The 19,263-nt window shown below is 53.7% G+C and overlaps 1 protein-coding gene across 5 annotated transcripts in view; it reads right to left on the reverse strand.

Annotated features, from left to right (window-relative positions):
- Nucleotides 1-2,699: 2,699 nt before the first annotated feature.
- The window catches only part of CTDSPL (CTD small phosphatase like), a 141,644-nt gene continuing 125,080 nt past the window's right edge, over nt 2,700-19,263 (reverse strand). For 2 of the 5 annotated variants that reach the window (XM_049871103.1, XM_049871102.1), the window contains 4 exons: nt 18,575-18,667; nt 13,207-13,392; nt 6,394-6,515; nt 3,091-5,437 (listed from right to left, as the gene is read on the reverse strand). In XM_049871103.1, the coding sequence (XP_049727060.1) occupies nt 5,371-5,437; nt 6,394-6,515; nt 13,207-13,392; nt 18,575-18,667 (468 nt within the window). In that variant the 3' untranslated portion in view covers nt 3,091-5,370. The other 3 variants (XM_049871106.1, XM_049871104.1, XR_007515714.1) reach the window with 2 other exon arrangements.

Below are 19,263 nucleotides of genomic sequence, written 5' to 3' on the forward strand. Positions count from 1 at the left end.
TCAGCCAGACAGGCTCCTCTCAGGCCTCTTCCTCAACCCACCTCAGGAAGGCTCCTCTTGGCCTTGACTCCCAACGTCCACATGGTTTTCTCCATACTTACCTGGGTTTTCTGAATTTTCAGCAAAGAACACGTACGACTGATCTTTTAGGTAAAGCAACCGGTCATTTCCCCAAAGCCCTTCCCACAGCTTTGCTGTACCTGATGTCCGCTGGCACTTTTGGAAGATGTACCTGTCCTCTGCACCTGGTCAGGGCAGGGGTTCTCAGCCCTGGCTCACCTCAGAGCCGTCGGGGGCAGTTAAACATGCTGCAGGTATCTTCCCTGAGACCCGGATGTCAGTGGTTTGGGCTGGGACCAGGGATCTAGGCTTTTAAGAGCCCCTGGGTGATTCTAACGTGCAGTTAGAACGGAGAGCCACTGAACCAGCTGATGGGCCTGCAATGGGGATTTGGGGTGGTGCGCTCTGGGGCCTGCATGTCCTCAACCTGAGGGACTGAGGTCCAGTGTGTCTCCTTGGAGGTCAAGCTGGTGTCCATGCCAGGCCTTGAGCAGCCATCGACCCACTGCCAGCCCTGGCATGGGGCGGGTTGGATTTGCCATGCGAGCACCCCAGGTTACTCAGGGGACTCTGCCACAAGCCCCTAGTGTACCCCTCACCCAGCCAGTGTGTCATTCCCAGGCCCCCTTGCCATCTTCCTGCTGTTCCCAGCCGCCCCCTTGCCATCTTCCTGCTGTTCCCAGCCGCCCCCTTGCCATCTTCCTGCTGTTCCCAGCCGCCCCCTTGCCATCTTCCTGCTGTTCCCAGCCGCCCCCTTGCCATCTTCCTGCTGTTCCCAGCCGCCCCCTTGCCATCTTCCTGCTGTTCCCAGCCGCCCCCTTGCCATCTTCCTGCTGTTCCCAGCCGCCCCCTTGCCATCTTCCTGCTGTTCCCAGCCGCCCCCTTGCCATCTTCCTGCTGTTCCCAGCCGCCCCCTTGCCATCTTCCTGCTGTTCCCAGCCGCCCCCTTGCCATCTTCCTGCTGTTCCCAGCCGCCCCCTTGCCATCTTCCTGCTGTTCCCAGCCGCCCCCTTGCCATCTTCCTGCTGTTCCCAGCCGCCCCCTTGCCATCTTCCTGCTGTTCCCAGCCGCCCCCTTGCCATCTTCCTGCTGTTCCCAGCCGCCCCCTTGCCATCTTCCTGCTGTTCCCAGCCGCCCCCTTGCCATCTTCCTGCTGTTCCCAGCCGCCCCCTTGCCATCTTCCTGCTGTTCCCAGCCGCCCCCTTGCCATCTTCCTGCTGTTCCCAGCCGCCCCCTTGCCATCTTCCTGCTGTTCCCAGCCGCCCCCTTGCCATCTTCCTGCTGTTCCCAGCCGCCCCCTTGCCATCTTCCTGCTGTTCCCAGCCGCCCCCTTGCCATCTTCCTGCTGTTCCCAGCCGCCCCCTTGCCATCTTCCTGCTGTTCCCAGCCGCCCCCTTGCCATCTTCCTGCTGTTCCCAGCCGCCCCCTTGCCATCTTCCTGCTGTTCCCAGCCGCCCCCTTCCCATCTTCCTGCTGTTCCCAGCCGCCCCCTTGCCATCTTCCTGCTGTTCCCAGCCGCCCCCTTCCCATCTTCCTGAAATCCCGGTACTCTCAAATCCCAGTTAAGAGACCTTTTAGGCACCTGTACCTCCTGCCCACCTGCTCAGGATCTGTGGTTACTCACAGGGACATGGAAGCTTCAGGGGCAGCTGTGATTCACACCCATTTGTCTGTTTGCTTGTATGCACAGGTGTGAAGCAGTCATGGGCACGGGGCAATGTCAGTAAGGCTGAGGGGAGGGAAGAGAGGGCACGGGAGCAGAGAAGAGACAGACAGCCCAGGAGCCCCGCCCGGGGAGGACATCAGAGTGACCGGTCTGTCGGTGAGCAGGCGTGTACCTAGAGAGGATGGCAGAGGCTGGCCGTGGGATATTTGGGGTTTTGTCTCTGGGGAAAGATTAGGTCTCCTGGGCTGACACACACACCCTCCCATATTGTTCTGGATGAGTACATATGCCTGACAGAAGCCCGGGGCCCTGTGGCAAGACAGGGTGGGCTGCAGAGCTTCGTCTTGCTGGCCTGTTTCCTCAACCACAAAACAGAGGTAAGACCCATCTGCCGAGATTGCTGACACTGGTATAGGGTCCCTACAAGTCAGAGTTGACTTGACGGCAGCGGGTTTTGGTGTTTTGTTAGCCGAATCGGGCATGATCATGAAGAATCTGAGCCAGTGGTTAGGAGCTTGACTGTTAACCAAAAGGTCGGCAGTTCGAATCCATCAGCTGCTCCTTGGAAACCCTATGGAGCAGTTCTGCTCTGTTTTTAGGGTCACTGTGAGTCGGAATCGACACGACAGCAATGGATTTTTTGGTCGATGAAGAATCTGAGTCCTGAGAGGGGTGAGGCCTGCCCAAGGCCCTACCAGGGGTCCCCAGCGGGGGGACCTGCTGCCCCTCTCACTGGCTGGAGGTGAGGATGATAAGCCAGGCTGCTTCTGTCTGTGGAGAGGGAGCCCACCTGTCCTAAGCCCTTTGGGGTGACCGACGATTTGGGTAGATTGGTTTTCTAGCTGCCCCCTTGGGTCAAGGCCTGAGGCTCCTGCAGCCCTGCTCCCATCCACCCTGTCTCCCAAAAGCGGGGGTGCCAGGAGACTGGAGGCTACGCTGGGGGGAGAACGGGGGGCGGGGGAGAAGCGCTGCCACTGGAGAAGCAGTCAAGCCACAGGAGAGCGCAGATTCACATGTTTATTTTTGGCAGGAAGAAATCATTGCAAACCTCGAGTGACAGTACTCGGCCCTGGAAACGTGCACATTCCACATGTGGGATTTCCCAAGTCACACCGTGTTGTTCACCACATTTGGATGTCCAGCAGAAACCCATGACTACCCAGACACCAGCATCCCCACTGCCTCGGGGTGTCTGTCTGCAGAGAAGCTCCCGGGAGAATGGAACAGGACAGACGCGATCAAATTACAGTAAAAGGGGAGCAGAGGCAGCCAGCCCGTTCTACACAGGTAACTGCAAGCACTTCAGGCCACTCCACTCTTCTGGAGCCCTGGCATTGCCAACTGTCCATCACAGCACCTCACTTCAGGCCACTCCACTCTTCTGGAGCCCTGGCATTGCCAACTGTCCATCACAGCACCTCACTTCAGGCCACTCCACTCTTCTGGAGCCCTGGCATTGCCAACTGTCCATCACAGCACCTTTAAGAGCAGAGGCACAAACGTCACGAGTGTTTGACCAGAGGGCTGTGCGGTTCTGGATTTTATTAGAAAGCCATCTCTTCAGGACAGGCCTGGAAAACGTCGCCAGGTTAGACAGACTTACAGACTTCTTCTTTTTACACAAGTCCGAGTGCTGCAAAAATGACGAGTGTCATCAGGGCATCCAGGTGTCCTCAAAACAAGCTCATCAAGACTGTACCACATCAAGGAGCTTCCCGCCCACCGGCAGTAGGCGATAGTCCCTTTTAGCGTACAAATGCATCGTTTACAAACAGCAAAATGGGTGAAACCGCAGACGGACAGGTAGGATTCCAGGGCAATGGAAGACAGTGCTAATGGCCTCCCCAGGGCCTGGGCACCTCCACTCGAGGCCCGGCCAGAATTTCCAGCACATGGTAGCGGGCTGGGCTCCATGAGCCCAAGTCTCCTGTCCCAGGTCTTAACGTAAAACATACTCATCCAGGAGACTATGTTTTAACCCTGTACAGAAAGGCCGGTGGAAACTCAGTAGGTTAGACTTTCCTTTTGGCTAAAAGAGCTTCGGGTTGTTTTGGTAACATGGGGAATACATGGCACAGAGAAAGCGCTAACACGTTTCATTAAGTTTTAAAGCCCACAATTTAATAAAAGGTAATAATTAAAAACAATACCCGTATTTACCTTAAAAAAAAAAAAAAAAAACCCAAACATTCATCTCATTTCTTGACCTTAGGTTAGGATTCTATTGCTTCATTTATATGTAGATGATTAAAAATATATATCTATATATATAGATAGATATTTTGATTATGTACATAAAGCAAAACCAGGGGTTAAAATAACAATGGAATTTTGGGGTATGGTCAGATAAGGTGCACAGATTCTAGAGCCCTCGGAGGGTTTGCTGGCCCCCCCCAAGACATTCTGTCTGTGGTGGCAGGAGCTGGGCTCCGTCCCCATAGCTCTGTGCTGGCCTAGTGCAATGGTGCTCACGGGTTCAGGAACAATTGGATGAAGGGTCTGGCTCGAGCCCGCCAAGTGTCTTCACTCCACCTGTCAGTGGAGCACGATTCCTAGGTTCTGTTCCCCTGAAATATTCTAGAACTTCAGTCCTCTCTGCCCCCTCCTCCAAATAAGACCCTGTGATGCCTATGAAGAAGGGGGCCCGGGAGAGGGTCTAAGGCTCTCCACCAGGGTCTGTTTGTGTGTGGATTTCAACACATGACTGACACTTGACTGCAACATTCAAGACATTTAAGGCAGCGGGTTCACTGAACAAGAGTGTTCCAAATAAAGTTTTATGGCGTATGCAATCTGCCACCTAACTGTCATCTTGGAAGTGCCCAGCAAGGGACTGTTTCCGTTTTAACTGGCGTGTGGATTACTGGGTTCGGAACACTTAGAATGTTGGGGGACTTGGTTACCCCTGAATACTTACTTCTGTTCTGAATGGAGAGCAGTCCACAGACCAAAGTGCTGTTAAGAGGACCTGGTTGGCAGCTGGCTTTGTTACTTTGTGAATGAAAGCAAAAAAGAAACTTTACTTTGACCCCAAATTTCCAGTCTTGTTGGTGACAGTTTCACCCACCAGTCGCCAGCCGAGGACCAGCCCACAGAGAACTAAGGCGATGGTGCCAACACCAAAGGGTTCTTTTTAATTATTAAAAAAAATACTTTATAGACTGTCTTGTTGTCCAACAAGGATCATGGCACTGCTCAAACACGTCACTGCGAAAGGCTGCAGGGGGCCCCAGCATAGGGGAGGGAATCCCTCCTTCTCACGGCTCGGGCGGTGAGTCCTACACCTGGACAGGCTTCCTCAACCCTTGGCTCAGAAATAGGCTGTGCTTCAGTGGAGAAGACCAAGAGACGGACTCGGGCCACATGGGCTTGGTGGCTGGTTGAGGCCACAGTTTCTCAGGAAAGAACAGTCAGTGGGTGTTGACTGCTGTGTGAAATGACAGCCACCCCTGTGTGTACTCTCGGCCCTTTGTCTTTATGCCTGTCTGAATTCCCACTGGCTGGGGCCAGGAAGAAGGGACATGGTTGGTGCGTCTGCAATGGGACGGGCCACCTCTGTTCTGAGCCTGTCCACGTTTGCAGCTTAGCCGTGAGCGTATTCTGAGCATAGGCACAGTGGCAAATAACAGTGTAACAGCCGCTGGTCAATTCCATTTGGTGGCAGCTCGGTAGCAGCAAAGAAAATCCCCAGACAGCTCCATGTGTATCCGGCTTTTGGAAAGGAAAGGTTTAAAAATCAATGAACGGATTTTTTTTTTTTTTTTTAGGTATATATATATCTAAGGGTTTTAGGATATCTTGTGACTTCTCTACCCAAAACAGTAACGACTGCAACAATGAAACAAAAAACACACAAGGATGGCAGTAGTGTGAAACCAAAAGTGACATGACGTCACTTTCCAAGGGGAAAAGGTGACCTTGAGACAAATCTATCACCGTCAGAACTAATAATATAAAATATCTGTCATTTCCTAGAGGGTGGAGCCGGATGGCTGCAGATACGTCCCACACCAGGTTAGAAATCAGTGGAGACAATGAGACAGTCACAAAAAGCCTCCCGATCAGGAGCCAACCCCGCCGCGTGCCACAGGTCGCCAGAGCAAAGCCACACCTGTTGGGAAATAGGCTCTACGGCTCCCTCCCCTCCCTCACCAACCCCCCCACCCCGATATCAGGTTCTAGAAAATTGTGATGTTTATCTTTTTAGCGCATCTAAGACAATAAAAGACTAAAAGATGTCTGGAAATATGCTGCGTAGAAAAATTAACTCTCAGCTTAAAATAACATTCAGAAAGGCACTTCATCCTGGCAAGAGATTCGGAGTCAGGTCGGCTGCTCCGAGCTGGGGCAGAAGGGGACGATACTTGACAGAAAGTCTGATAGGTATCAAGCTTTTTTTTTAACCAGTTTTTTCTTTCTGGTATGTTTTCAGAAAAGCAAACCCAGTAAAATGCACGTCCCTTTACGAAATTCATTAAAAGAGTTCTTTTTAAAATAGTTGTTTCTGTTCTTTAAAAAAAACAAAAACAAAACCAAAAACCAACAGGTAGCGATGGCCACGTTCACCCCGCGGCCTGGAGCAGGGTGGCCTTGCTTCCGCTCCCGAGGAGGAGCTGGGCCTGGCGGGTCCCCAGAGCGTGCGGGCGGGGCGCAGAGGCCGGGGCTACCTATTGCAGAGTCTGTGCAGCATACTATACACGTCGTCCTCACGGCTCAGGCCCTCGAAGAAGGGGATGAGGTCCAGCAGCTCCGTGTCCGTCATGTCATCAAACCAGGACTGCACAGGCACCTGGAAGACAGTGGAGGGGCAGCAGAGCTGGATCCGGGCTGGGGGCTGCTCCTAGCTGCCTGGGCTCCTGGCACCTCTTACGTTTTCTTTGGTAAGGAGGCTGGTGTCTAGAAACCACCATCACCATCACTACTTTGTCTGTTCCAGCCAAGGTCAACCCAAAGCCACCTGGTTTGGGAGACGGCCTTCGACGGCTCATGAAGGCAAAGTTAAGCACATCCAGTCTGAACGCTTCCGCCTGAGTGCACAATACGCCAGGACTATCCCTGCTACTTGCCAGTTTCAAACAGTACTTTCCATTGCATCAAACCCGCTCTTCACCCCGCAGAGCACTCGGAGGCTACCGGACAACCACAAATACCGGGGAGCCCGCCTGGGGCGACCTCTGCCTGGGGCTACTGGGGCCATGCTGCAGGGCACAGAGAAAGGGAGAATCTCCTCCCATGCTTAGCAGTGAGCAGTGAACAGCACAAGTATAAAATTTCGGGGCACTCTGAAGCCACTGGCAAAGAGAGGCGTCTTCCTTGGTTTCAGGCAGAGGGGTCGGGAGGGGAGGTCGAGGGGGTAGCCAAAGTCCAAAGAAGAGACGCAAAAAGAAATTTGGGGATACAAAAAAAAAAAATTTTAAAGTAACATTTTTGGCCCTTTTTTTACAAATCTAAAGACAGCTTTAAAAAAAAGCCTGTTGCCCTCGAGTTGATTCCGACTCACAGCGACACTACAGGACAGAGTAGAACCACCCCATAGGGTTTCCAAGAAGCGGGTGGCAGACTTGAACTGCCAACCTTTGGTTAGCAGCCAAGTTCTTAACCACTACACCACCAGGGCTCCAAAGACAGCTCAGGGACATGAAAATTCATTCTGTAATTTGATTGAATACTGTAAGGGTTAGTGGCCACTTCCTCTATCACAGAAGGACCAGTGTTCTGTTACCTCACTCCTGTGAAGTATCCAGGACAGGCAAACGGCTAGAGACCAAAGCTTACGAGTGGTCCCCGGGGGGGAGGGGGTCGCTGTTTAGCCGAGTGGTCACCAGGGCGGGAGGGGGTCGCTGTTTAGCCGAGTGGTCCCCAGGGCGGGAGGGGGTCGCTGTTTAGCCGAGTGGTCACCGGGGGGGAGGGGGTCGCTGTTTAGCCGAGTGGTCACCGGGCGGGAGGGGGTCGCTGTTTAGCCGAGTGGTCCCCAGGGCGGGAGGGGGTCGCTGTTTAGCCGAGTGGTCACCAGGGCGGGAGGGGGTCGCTGTTTAGCCGAGTGGTCACCGGGGGGGAGGGGGTCGCTGTTTAGCCGAGTGGTCACCGGGGGGGAGGGGGTCGCTGTTTAGCCGAGTGGTCACCGGGCGGGAGGGGGTCGCTGTTTAGCCGAGTGGTCCCCAGGGCGGGAGGGGGTCGCTGTTTAGCCGAGTGGTCACCGGGCGGGAGGGGGTCGCTGTTTAGCCGAGTGGTCACCGGGGGGGAGGGGGTCGCTGTTTAGCCGAGTGGTCACCGGGGGGGAGGGGGTCGCTGTTTAGCCGAGTGGTCCCCAGGGCGGGAGGGGGTCGCTGTTTAGCCGAGTGGTCACCAGGGCGGGAGGGGGTCGCTGTTTAGCCGAGTGGTCACCGGGGGGGAGGGGGTCGCTGTTTAGCCGAGTGGTCACTGGGCGGGAGGGGGTCGCTGTTTAGCCGAGTGGTCACCGGGCGGGAGGGGGTCGCTGTTTAGCCGAGTGGTCCCCAGGGCGGGAGGGGGTCGCTGTTTAGCCGAGTGGTCCCCAGGGCGGGAGGGGGTCGCTGTTTAGCCGAGTGGTCACCAGGGCGGGAGGGGGTCGCTGTTTAGCCGAGTGGTCACCGGGGGGGAGGGGGTCGCTGTTTAGCCGAGTGGTCACCGGGGGGGAGGGGGTCGCTGTTTAGCCGAGTGGTCACCAGGGCGGGAGGGGGTCGCTGTTTAGCCGAGTGGTCACCGGGGGGGAGGGGGTCGCTGTTTAGCCGAGTGGTCACCAGGGCGGGAGGGGGTCGCTGTTTAGCCGAGTGGTCACCGGGGGGGAGGGGGTCGCTGTTTAGCCGAGTGGTCACCGGGGGGGAGGGGGTCGCTGTTTAGCCGAGTGGTCACCGGGCGGGAGGGGGTCGCTGTTTAGCCGAGTGGTCCCCAGGGCGGGAGGGGGTCGCTGTTTAGCCGAGTGGTCACCGGGGGGGAGGGGGTCGCTGTTTAGCCGAGTGGTCACCGGGCGGGAGGGGGTCGCTGTTTAGCCGAGTGGTCCCCAGGGCGGGAGGGGGTCGCTGTTTAGCCGAGTGGTCCCCAGGGCGGGAGGGGGTCGCTGTTTAGCCGAGTGGTCACCAGGGCGGGAGGGGGTCGCTGTTTAGCCGAGTGGTCACCGGGGGGGAGGGGGTCGCTGTTTAGCCGAGTGGTCACCGGGCGGGAGGGGGTCGCTGTTTAGCCGAGTGGTCACCGGGCGGGAGGGGGTCGCTGTTTAGCCGAGTGGTCCCCAGGGCGGGAGGGGGTCGCTGTTTAGCCGAGTGGTCACCAGGGCGGGAGGGGGTCGCTGTTTAGCCGAGTGGTCACCGGGGGGGAGGGGGTCGCTGTTTAGCCGAGTGGTCACCAGGGCGGGAGGGGGTCGCTGTTTAGCCGAGTGGTCACCAGGGCGGGAGGGGGTCGCTGTTTAGCCGAGTGGTCACCGGGGGGGAGGGGGTCGCTGTTTAGCCGAGTGGTCCCCAGGGCGGGAGGGGGTCGCTGTTTAGCCGAGTGGTCACCGGGCGGGAGGGGGTCGCTGTTTAGCCGAGTGGTCACCAGGGCGGGAGGGGGTCGTTGTTTAGCTGAGTGGTCACCAGGGCGGGAGGGGGTCGCTGTTTAGCCGAGTGGTCACCGGGGGGGAGGGGGTCGCTGTTTAGCCGAGTGGTCACCAGGGCGGGAGGGGGTCGCTGTTTAGCCGAGTGGTCACCAGGGCGGGAGGGGGTCGCTGTTTAGCCGAGTGGTCACCGGGGGGGAGGGGGTCGCTGTTTAGCCGAGTGGTCACCAGGGCGGGAGGGGGTCGCTGTTTAGCCGAGTGGTCACCAGGGCGGGAGGGGGTCGCTGTTTAGCCGAGTGGTCACCAGGGCGGGAGGGGGTCGCTGTTTAGCCGAGTGGTCACCAGGGCGGGAGGGGGTCGCTGTTTAGCCGAGTGGTCACCAGGGCGGGAGGGGGTCGTTGTTTAGCTGAGTGGTCCCCAGGGCGGGAGGGGGTCGCTGTTTAGCCCACACTGAGCTCCTGTTCATGGTGGTGAGAAATCTGGCTACGGACTCTGGCGTTGGTTGTACGTGATTAACGTAATCAGTGTCATTAAACTGTACATGTGAAAAATTCTGAATTGGCCAATGTCGTGTTATATACGGAGCTCTGGTGATGCAGTGGTTACGAGCTTCACTGCACACCGAAAGGTCAGCAGTTCAAATCCACCAGCCGCTCCTTGTGTACGCTATAGGGCAGTTCTACCCTGTTCTGCAGGGTCACTATGAGTCGGAATCAACGGCAACAGATATACAATAAACCAAATATGTAATTATGTTAATATCTTTAGGAACCAAGAGTTTCAGCTCAAGAGAGATACAAATACAAAAACAAAGAAGTAAAAACTCTTAAGCTGAACTGGAAAAACCACTGAATTTATGAGCTAGTTTCCTTTCTAAAAATATGTATTTTTTATCTTTCTCTGAAAACGCTGGTGGCACAGTGGTTAAGTGCTAAGGCTGCTAACCAAGAGGACAGCAGTTCAAATCCGCCAGGTGCTCCTTGGAAACTCTATGGGGCAGTTCTACTCTGTCCTATAGGGTTGCTTTGAGTTGGAATCGACTCGATGGCAGTGGTTCGTGGGTATCTTTCTCCAGTCAAAAGGTCTAGAAGCAAAAGATAGCACAGAAGCAATGAGGACCCCTGGCAGCTATGTCATGCGTTCCGAACACCCTTTCCACTGCTGGGAACCAGGGCTCCACAGAGAAATGGCCAACTCCAGGGCTGAAGCAGGAATGAACAAGATAAGCCTGGAACACCCTGTGCCAGAAAGCAAGAAAACTATCAAAAACTATTGTTATTTGAAAGGGTTTCCACTGCTGATGGGAAAATCCGAGTATCAAACAGCATAATAAATGTACTGGATTGGAACAATCAAAGACATAAAAATTCATGAGCTCATGATGTGATAGTGAAAAAAAGAAAAAAATCATTGGTTACTTCTGAAGATCGCTAAAGCAGCAACTCATTCGTTTGAAAATGAAAGAATTGAAGAAAAAGGCCTAAGTCTTTAGGGTTCCTTCCTCATTCAAACATTCCAGCTGTGCTTGAGGGTAATCAGCAGAGGATGAGGCTAAGTTCCATTTTTTTTTTAAACAGAAGAATTCCTGCCAATGAACGCAGAAGGAATGACAGGATTTAGAAACCACCATTTTGCAATTCTTAACGGGACAGTGGACGGAGGCAGTGACAGTCATCAGGCAAAGGCTGATCTGGAGTCCACAGGGGCCCTGAATGAGGAAAGAACCCTAAGGACTTGGGCCTTTTTCTTCAACTCTTCCATTTGCAAACGAATGAGCTGGACCCAACGATCAGTTTTAAGTCATTAAAAGGGGGATAACCTGACATTCTGCACCTCTTGATGTGAAGCCACGTAAACTATAACGCTTACAACTTATGCTGTATTCTTGGGAAAAAAAAAACAATACCGCAGAGGTCTAACTACTTGTTTAAAGAAAATATGAGGGATAGAGGACGATGTTAACCACCAGGAGACTACTGGTAGATAAATTCAGAATTTAGGAAATTTCTACAAGACCATGATCAGGGTTTCTTCAAGGAATAAATGGCATGGAAAAAAAAGGGGGTGGGGCGGGGGGAAGAAGTGTCAAGATGACAGAAGAATTGAGACATATTAACCAAAGCAATGTGTGGCCCTTGCTTGGGTCCTGATTCAAACATTCCAAGGGTAAGAAAACATTGTCAGATTCTAGGGGAAATATAAAGAGTTTGGATATAAAATAAAATTAAGGAACTGTTAATTTTGTCTGGTGTGAATGGAATTGTGACTATATTAGAAAGTAGCCCTTATCTGTTACAGGGCCCTGGTGGCGCAGTGGTTAAGAGCTCGGCTGCTAATCAAAAGGTTGGCAGTTCGAACCCACCAATTGCTCCTTGGAAAGCCTACAGGGCAGTTCTACTCTGTCCTACAGGGTCGCTGTGAGTCGGAATAGACAGCAATGGGTTTGTTGGTTTTTGATGAATTATACCTAGTTTAGAATATTTTCTTTCTTTTTTTTTTTTTTTTGTTACAAGTGGGGCTATAGAGTTCTGGACTCAAGGAAAGGACTTTCTGTAGGATATCTTGAGTCTGAGAAGCCTGGGTTTGGGAGGACGCATTCTCTCCTGGTTAACCTGCCTCAGCTGAGGGTGTGGCGTGGTGGCTGCTGTTGAAGGTGAGCAGTCACCAGAGGCCTGGCTGACTTCTCCTTCCCCTGGAAACACTGGTTCTGTTCTCAGAGCTGTGCTGTACCCAGTGAGTGAGCAGGCACCCAGAGGCTGCCCTACTTCACAGAGTTTTATGTAGAAAATATTCCCACTGTGTATTTCCTAGACATCATTATGAGGCTGTAGAACCTGACAGCCCTATCTGGAAACCTTACTGAAGTGTTTCATTCATCACACACAAAAAAAAGTCTGTTGCAGAGGTCACTCAGGCCTTCTGAGTCCACATGGGTCATGAAGCCTGGGGCAGCAGTCAGCTCCATGGGGTTACTGACAGACAGACCCTTCTCAATAACAGTACTTTTATGGATTGACTTGTGTCCCCCCAAAATGTGTGTCAACTTGGCTAGGCCATGATTCCCAGTACTGTGTGGCTGTCCTCCATTTTGTGATCTGACATAATTATTGTATGTGTTATAAATGCTAACTTCTATGATGTTAATGAGGTAGGACTCAATCTACAGGATCAGGTTGTATCTCGAGTCAACCTCCTTTGATATATAAAAGAGAGAAGCAAGCAGAGAGGAAATGGACCTCCTGCCACCAAGAAAAAAATGCGGGGGCAGAGCGCATCTTTTGGACCAAGGGTCCCTATGCTGAGAAGCTCTTAGACCAGGAGGAGATTGATGACAAGGACCTTCCCCTAGAGCCGACAGAGACAGAATGCCTTCCCCCTGGAGCTGGCACCCTGAATTTGGACTTTAGCCTCCTAGACTGTGAGAGAATAACTTCCTGTTTGTTGAAGCCATGCAGTTGGGGTGCTTCTGTTATAGCAGCACTAGATGACTAAGACAGACACTAAACATGCTAATGAGAAGATACAGGCGTACTGAGTACTTCCTGTATCCCAGGCACTTTTCATGCACTGCGCCTTACCGAATCCCCCAAGAATGAGATAGGCACCTCCATATCCCCCCCCCTTTGACAGATGAGGCAACTGAAGCCCACAAAGTTCAGTAACTTGGTCCATGTCATGTACTGCTAAGGGGTAGGGATTTCACCAAGAAAAAGGCCAAGAGAGCTTCTCTAGGTGCTAAAAAAGTGGAGCTTGCCTAAAATCAAACAATAGTCAAAAAAAGGAACTGCTGTTTTTAAACAACTTTAAGAAGTTATGATTGACTAAACAGAAAAGTAAAAACAATATATTTTGCAAAAAAAAGAAATAAAGTGGTGCTTTCTTGGCAGTCAGAAAGCTTAGATGAAGCCCCGCATTCTCTCTCGTTGGGGTTACTCACTGCATTCTCAGGATGGAAGATGTAGGAGGCAGGCGAGTTGTCCACGATTATCACTTTGCTCAGCTCCCGTCCAAGGCGACTGAGGTCCTTCACGTAGTTCCCGCGATGGAACACGCAGGATTCTCTGAAGAGCCGGGCCCGGAACACACCCCAGCGGTCCAGCAGGTCAGCCACAGGGTCTGCATACTGGAAGACAGACATCACAATAAAGGCTGGGCACCTGAAAGAGCCCAGAACCCCTGACTTACTGCAGTGAGATCCATATTCCTTTTTAAAAAGGAGATACAAAAAGACTAAATGTGGATGCCCTGAGAGACTGAGCTACTGGGCTGAGGGCTAGGACTGTGATCTTGGGGGACATCTAGCTCAACTGGCATAAAGACAGTGTTCTACAACTGACCGTGGTGAGTAATGACTGGGGTCTTAAAAGCCTGTGAGCGGCCACCTAAGATACATCTACTGGTCCCATTCCAGCTGGAGCAAAGGAGAATGAAGAAGACCAGAGACACAAGCAAAAAGATTAGTCCACGTGACTAATGGACCACAACTACCACAGCCTCCACTAGACCGAGCCCAGAACAATTAGGTGGCAGAGATCAAAACAGACAGTCCTGGGCAGAGAGGAAGGAAAATGTAGAACAAAAGTCAAATTCAGAAACAAACAAAAAAAACAAGCTCGCTGGTCTGACAGAGACTGGAGAAACGCCAAGAATTTTGCCCCTGGACACCCTTTTAATTCAGTACTGAAGCCACTCCTGAGGTTCACCCTTCAGCCAAAGATTAGACAGGTTTATAGGGCCAACAATGATACACGTGAGGAACGTGCTTCACAGTTCAATCGTGTATACGAGACCAATGGGCACACGAGCCCAAAAACAAAGATGAGAAGGCAGGAGGGGACAGGAAAACTGGACGACCGGAAACAGAGAGCCTGGGGTGGAGAAGGGGAGAAACTGTTGACACATTGAGGGGGTGGCAGCCAATATCACAAAACAGTTTGTGTATTAAGTGTTTAACGAGAAGCAAATTTGTTCTGTAAACTTTCATCTAAATCACACACACACACGCACAAAAGCTGAATGTGTTTTAGGATCCTGGTTATTTCCCTCACGTGTATGTGGGACAGCACTAGATTCTTCCATTTCTCTTGCTTCTCACGTCCACTCCATCAGAACTTGTTCCGTTCCATCTCCAAAACTATCTCAGCTCCACCTGCCTTCCTCTACACCATCACTGTCCTGGTCTCGGCCTCTAACCTCTGGCCTTCCGAGGAGTCTCGCTCTTCCCTCTGGCCCTCCCTTCTAGCCCATCCACCTCACAGCTGCCAGAGTGGCCGCTGGAAACATAAGTCAGACCATGTCACTCCCCTGCTGACAACTCTCCACAGGCCGCCTGCCGCACTTGGAGTAAAAGCCCAACGCCTTACCGTGAGCCTGGTACCATCTCAGCTGCAGGGGCCCTGATACCTCATGGCTTTACCTCAGAGCATGGCAGGGCCTCTGCTCCGTGTGTCCTCTCGTGTGGGACATTCTCCCCCAGCTCTTTGCGTGGCCATCTCTCTGATCAGATCTTGGTTCCCCTCAGGGCCTATCTAGAGTCCGCCGTCTATCTTCCTTTCTGATACTCTTTATCACCTCCCAGTCATTTCCTCACAGTTGATCACCATGTGGGGTTATTTTATTTTCTCTTCGTTCACCAGGGCACAGACCCTGCCTGTTGTGTTCACCACATCCCCAGCACCTCACGGTGCCCAGCCCGTAGCAGGAGCTCAGTAACAATGAGTGCCATCAGTCAGTGAGCCGACTTTGCAGCTGGCCTGTGGTGTGCCCCCTAGAGGTCCTCTGGCAGCTGAGCCAGACCAGCTCCTGGCTGTGACAGGGTGGAACCCAGGAGTTTTACGACAGGGAGCTTGAGCCCAGCTCATTCTGCTCGACCCCCTCTCGTGGCCTGGGGGAAAGGAAGAAGGGAAGGGTCTTCTTCAAAGCAGGCTGAACTGGACAAAAAATACAAAGTGATCCCCAAGAGAACATCCCCCGTAAATGAAGATGTCCAAAAGAGTGGGCCAGACTGGAGGCAAAAGGGTGACAGTTGCAGGCCTGCTGTGAGGCCACCAGTGGCAAGACCAGACCGAGGAGGACGGCCAGGGCTCCCAGGGGCCCAGCGACTGCCAGGGTGGGGGGCGCACGAGGCTGTGGTGTCGGGAAGGCCAGTAGTGGAAATGCCCACCAGCTCCCGGGTGTAGCACAAATGCTGGTACAGCCGCAGGACGGCCCTACAGGGCTACCCGCAGCAGCACCGTCTCCAGGGGAAAGTCCTCTGTCCCCATGGACATCCTGAGAGAGCAGCACCCATCAGCACGCTGTTTTCCCTACTGACCAGGTGAGGGGAGTGCTCAGGGCACTGTGATTTCTGGTGGTGAGGCCAGGGACCAAAGGCTACCTATGGAAAAAGATGATCAATTTCCCTTCAACCACTAACCCGGGGGGTGGCATCTTAATCTGAGGCGCCACGCCCTCAGATGGACGTGGGGCATGTAAGCTTCACGCAGGTAAGGAGTTTGTCTCTTGTTCTCTGCTATCACCCCAGGGCCTGGTTCAGTGTCTGACACACAGGTACTAAGTAAATATTTGTTGGATGAATGAATGAAGGAAGGAACAGAGGGCTCTGACCGTCAGCTTGGGGCTCCCACAGGCCACTGGGTCGGGTGCAGAAAGGCCCATGGCCTGGGAGCCTGGGAGCTGAGCCCAGAGCCAAGAATGGGGAGTGCCCATCTGGCAGCAGAACAGGTGTGCCAGGAGAGGGAGAAAGGCTGCCTGTGGCGTGGATTCTGTCACCGGGTTGGAGCAGCAGCGAGAGGGGATGGAGAGATGGATGGAGAGACAGATGGAGGGGCAGGTGGGAGCAGTCCAGGAAGAGGCTGAAGGAGGATGTCTAAGCTAGTGCTGGGGGTGATGCGAAGGAAGGAGGGCGTTTCAATTCTGCCGAAGGAGAAACGACTCTCAGTTCACCAACACCGGCACAATCTTCCTGTTTGTTATTTCTCTGGTAATTACTTCAGGTTCCTCAGTGTCCCCGAGGACTGCCAGAGGAACCAACGACGCTACACCACAATGAGTCTTGTACCATTCATCTGCCAGACTGTTCAGGAGGAGAGAGGATGTTTTCTCTGAGGCCACTTTTGCATTTCAGTACGCAAAAATAGGGCACACATCCGGGCTCCCTCTTGGGGGCTTGCGTCTGGGCTCCCTCTCTGGGGGCTCACACGTTAAGGGCTGGCAATGAGGCCGGCAGAATATTGCGCAGGTGAAGCTCTCTGATTTTGGTCATCAAAGAGATGGACCAAACCAGGAACGCCCAGGCTGGGAAGGCAGTAAGTCTGGGAACCCAGAATCAGAGTGCTTGACACACAGAGGAGAGGAAGGGAGTGTGGGCAGGCGCCAGGGCACGCGAGGGAGCCGTCCAGAGACAGGACATGGGGAGGAAGCTGCTGCATGTCTGCCTGGAGCAGGTCTAGACAGGAGATGGATAACCTGGTTGCACAAGGTTCGTCTTTGGGGCCACTCAGGGTGTCTGAGGTGCCCGTGGAGACACTGGCGGCCACCACCAACAAAATGGCATTGGCCCCATCAGAGTCAGGATCTGAGGGACAGTCATGACAAGGCTCCCCTCTGCCCTGCACACAGCACGGGATCTTCGCTGCACTCGTGAAGTGGGGAGACTTAACCATGCGGGGGGGTTCTGTGAGCTCGCTAGCTTCCCTAAACAGTCGGCATGGCAAAGCAATCACTCTTTTGGGTCAAAAAGAGCCAGTGTGGATGCTGGGTTGGAAATGCATACCAAGCTATGGGACCCAAAGGATGTCTGAATTATTTTATCACAATTAATAATCATGATATAAATAACAGACCAAAGGAGCACCTCCCACATGACTGTGCCCAGCACAGCATAAGTAGCAGGATGTGTTCAATGGGTGCTTGCTGGAGATGGTCAGACACTGTGCCGAGCCCTTTACATGCTGTGGTGTGATGGGTCACTTTTGCGTGGCCTTTCTAGCTATGAGCTTGTAACTCCCACCCAGGCGATCGGGTTGGACTGTGTGATAAGGTAATTATAGCCCATCAGAGGGATTGGTGGAGCCCTGGGGGTGTAGTGGTTAAGACCTCGGCTGCTAACCAAAAGGTCGACAGTTTGAATCCACTAGCTGCTCCCTGGAAACCCTACAGGGCAGTTCTACCCTGTCTTATACGGTTGCTATGAGTCGGAGTCGACTCGACGGCAATGGGTTAAAGGGACTGGTCAGTTTTGCCATCTCACTGGGCTTGAAATGAGCCACCCCAGAGGCGGAAGGGGAACAGTCAGGAGCTGATGCGTTCTTTGGACCTGGGATCCCCGTGCTGGGAGGCTCCTGGGACTAGGAGACAGAGAAAGAGCAAGCTGTGGCCCTGAAGATGGTGAGAAGCAATGGCAGGAGAGAGAAAGCTGAGTGACTCTGCGCAGAGGTCAAGGGCCAGGGAGAGGCGTGCCTGCAAGCACGGCCGGGGAGAGGCTGTCCTGACGGAAGAACTGTGTCCTGAGTGGTCCTGAGCCTGAACTGTGACCTGTTACTTCCCTAATAAACCCCATAATCGTGAGTATGGTCTGTGAGTTCTGTGTGGTCACTGCCGTGAATTACTGAGCCCAGCAGAGAAGTCAAGAGTGCCATGGGAGGGATGGCTGGTGTCAGAGTTGGTAAAGATGGAGGAGAGAGGAGACCTGTTTGATCCCCGCCTCATAGGAGTCAGCCTCGGGCTGCTGATCTTCATTCTCCTTCCCCCTTGTGGGGTTGGAGGTCAGACACTTGCCCCCACACTGTGTTTACAGATGCGTTCTCTCATTTGTAGACGGGATCGTCCCCATTTTACAGAAGAAGAAACTGAGGCTAGAGAAAAACACAGCTCTTAGGGTGGAGGCACAACTCTCAACGCGCCGTGCCTGTGGGCGAATTGCTGGCGGTTACCTCTCCTTCAGACCTGCATGAGCTTGATCCAGGGGCTCTAGGGCTCAGAGGCCAGCACTCAGTTGCCAGCCAACAAGTAAGGTGCACCCCCAGGTCTGCCTCACGCAGCCACCCCTTCTCTGTCATGCCGCACATGTTCGTGATTTCCCATCTGCGGACGACCCAGCTTCAGGAGCGTGCAGCAACCTCATGGAGCCTGTGCTCTAAGTGCTCCCTGTCACCATGGTAACCCAGAAGCTGGCACTCTGCGCAAGGCCTGCATCCTTCCCATCTGGGGTGGGAACCTGTCACCATAGAAACAGCTTCCCCCACCTGAACAAACGGCTGGCTGACAGCTAGTGGGCGGGGAAGGGAGGGCTGGGCAGGACTCACCTTGGCCAAGCTGGCGGTGAAGAGCACACACTCGAAAAGCTGCCCCATCCTCTGAAGGAACTCGTCCACGTGTGGCCGCTTCAGCACGTACACCTGCAACAGCAGCAGACAGCAAGCTGGTCGCACGGTGGGGGCTGCGATGGCCCAGGGCCCAAATGCCCACGGGACGAAGAATTCCTAACAGTTCCTGCCTCCTGCACCTGGATCTATAGGTGGCCTGCAGAGGCCGAGGCTATGGAGGGCTTAGTCAGAGGTACAACCTCAGAGCAGACACACCCCTCAAACTAGGCTCCAGGTCTGAGTTCAGGGCGCACGGCCCTCCAAAGGGAGGAAGGGCAGCTGACGAGGGTATTGAAGCTCCTGGGCATTATCAGAATCAGTGAGAGGAAGAGCTGTGCTATGTCTGTGTGAAATAACTCACTCACTTCACACGTTTGTCTCGGCACCTGCTCCAGGTCAGCCCTGGTGTAGACACAGGCCACGGTCTGGGGGCTGTCCTCTCGGAGCGCCAGGACTAGCCCACTGTCCCTCAAGTCTGTGGCTGTTCCAGCTGCCACTTTCTACTCTGACTCACCAGCAAGGCCTGGGGTTGAAGTGCAGGCCCAGCAAAGTGGCCAGAAGCACCTTTCGTGTTGGCCTGGGAAGCTGCTTACTTGACACCACAAACGTTACTGGCTTGGGTTTGACAT

The sequence above is a fragment of the Elephas maximus genome, chromosome 27 (assembly GCF_024166365.1).
Source record: "Elephas maximus indicus isolate mEleMax1 chromosome 27, mEleMax1 primary haplotype, whole genome shotgun sequence".
Lineage (NCBI taxonomy): Eukaryota > Metazoa > Chordata > Mammalia > Proboscidea > Elephantidae > Elephas > Elephas maximus.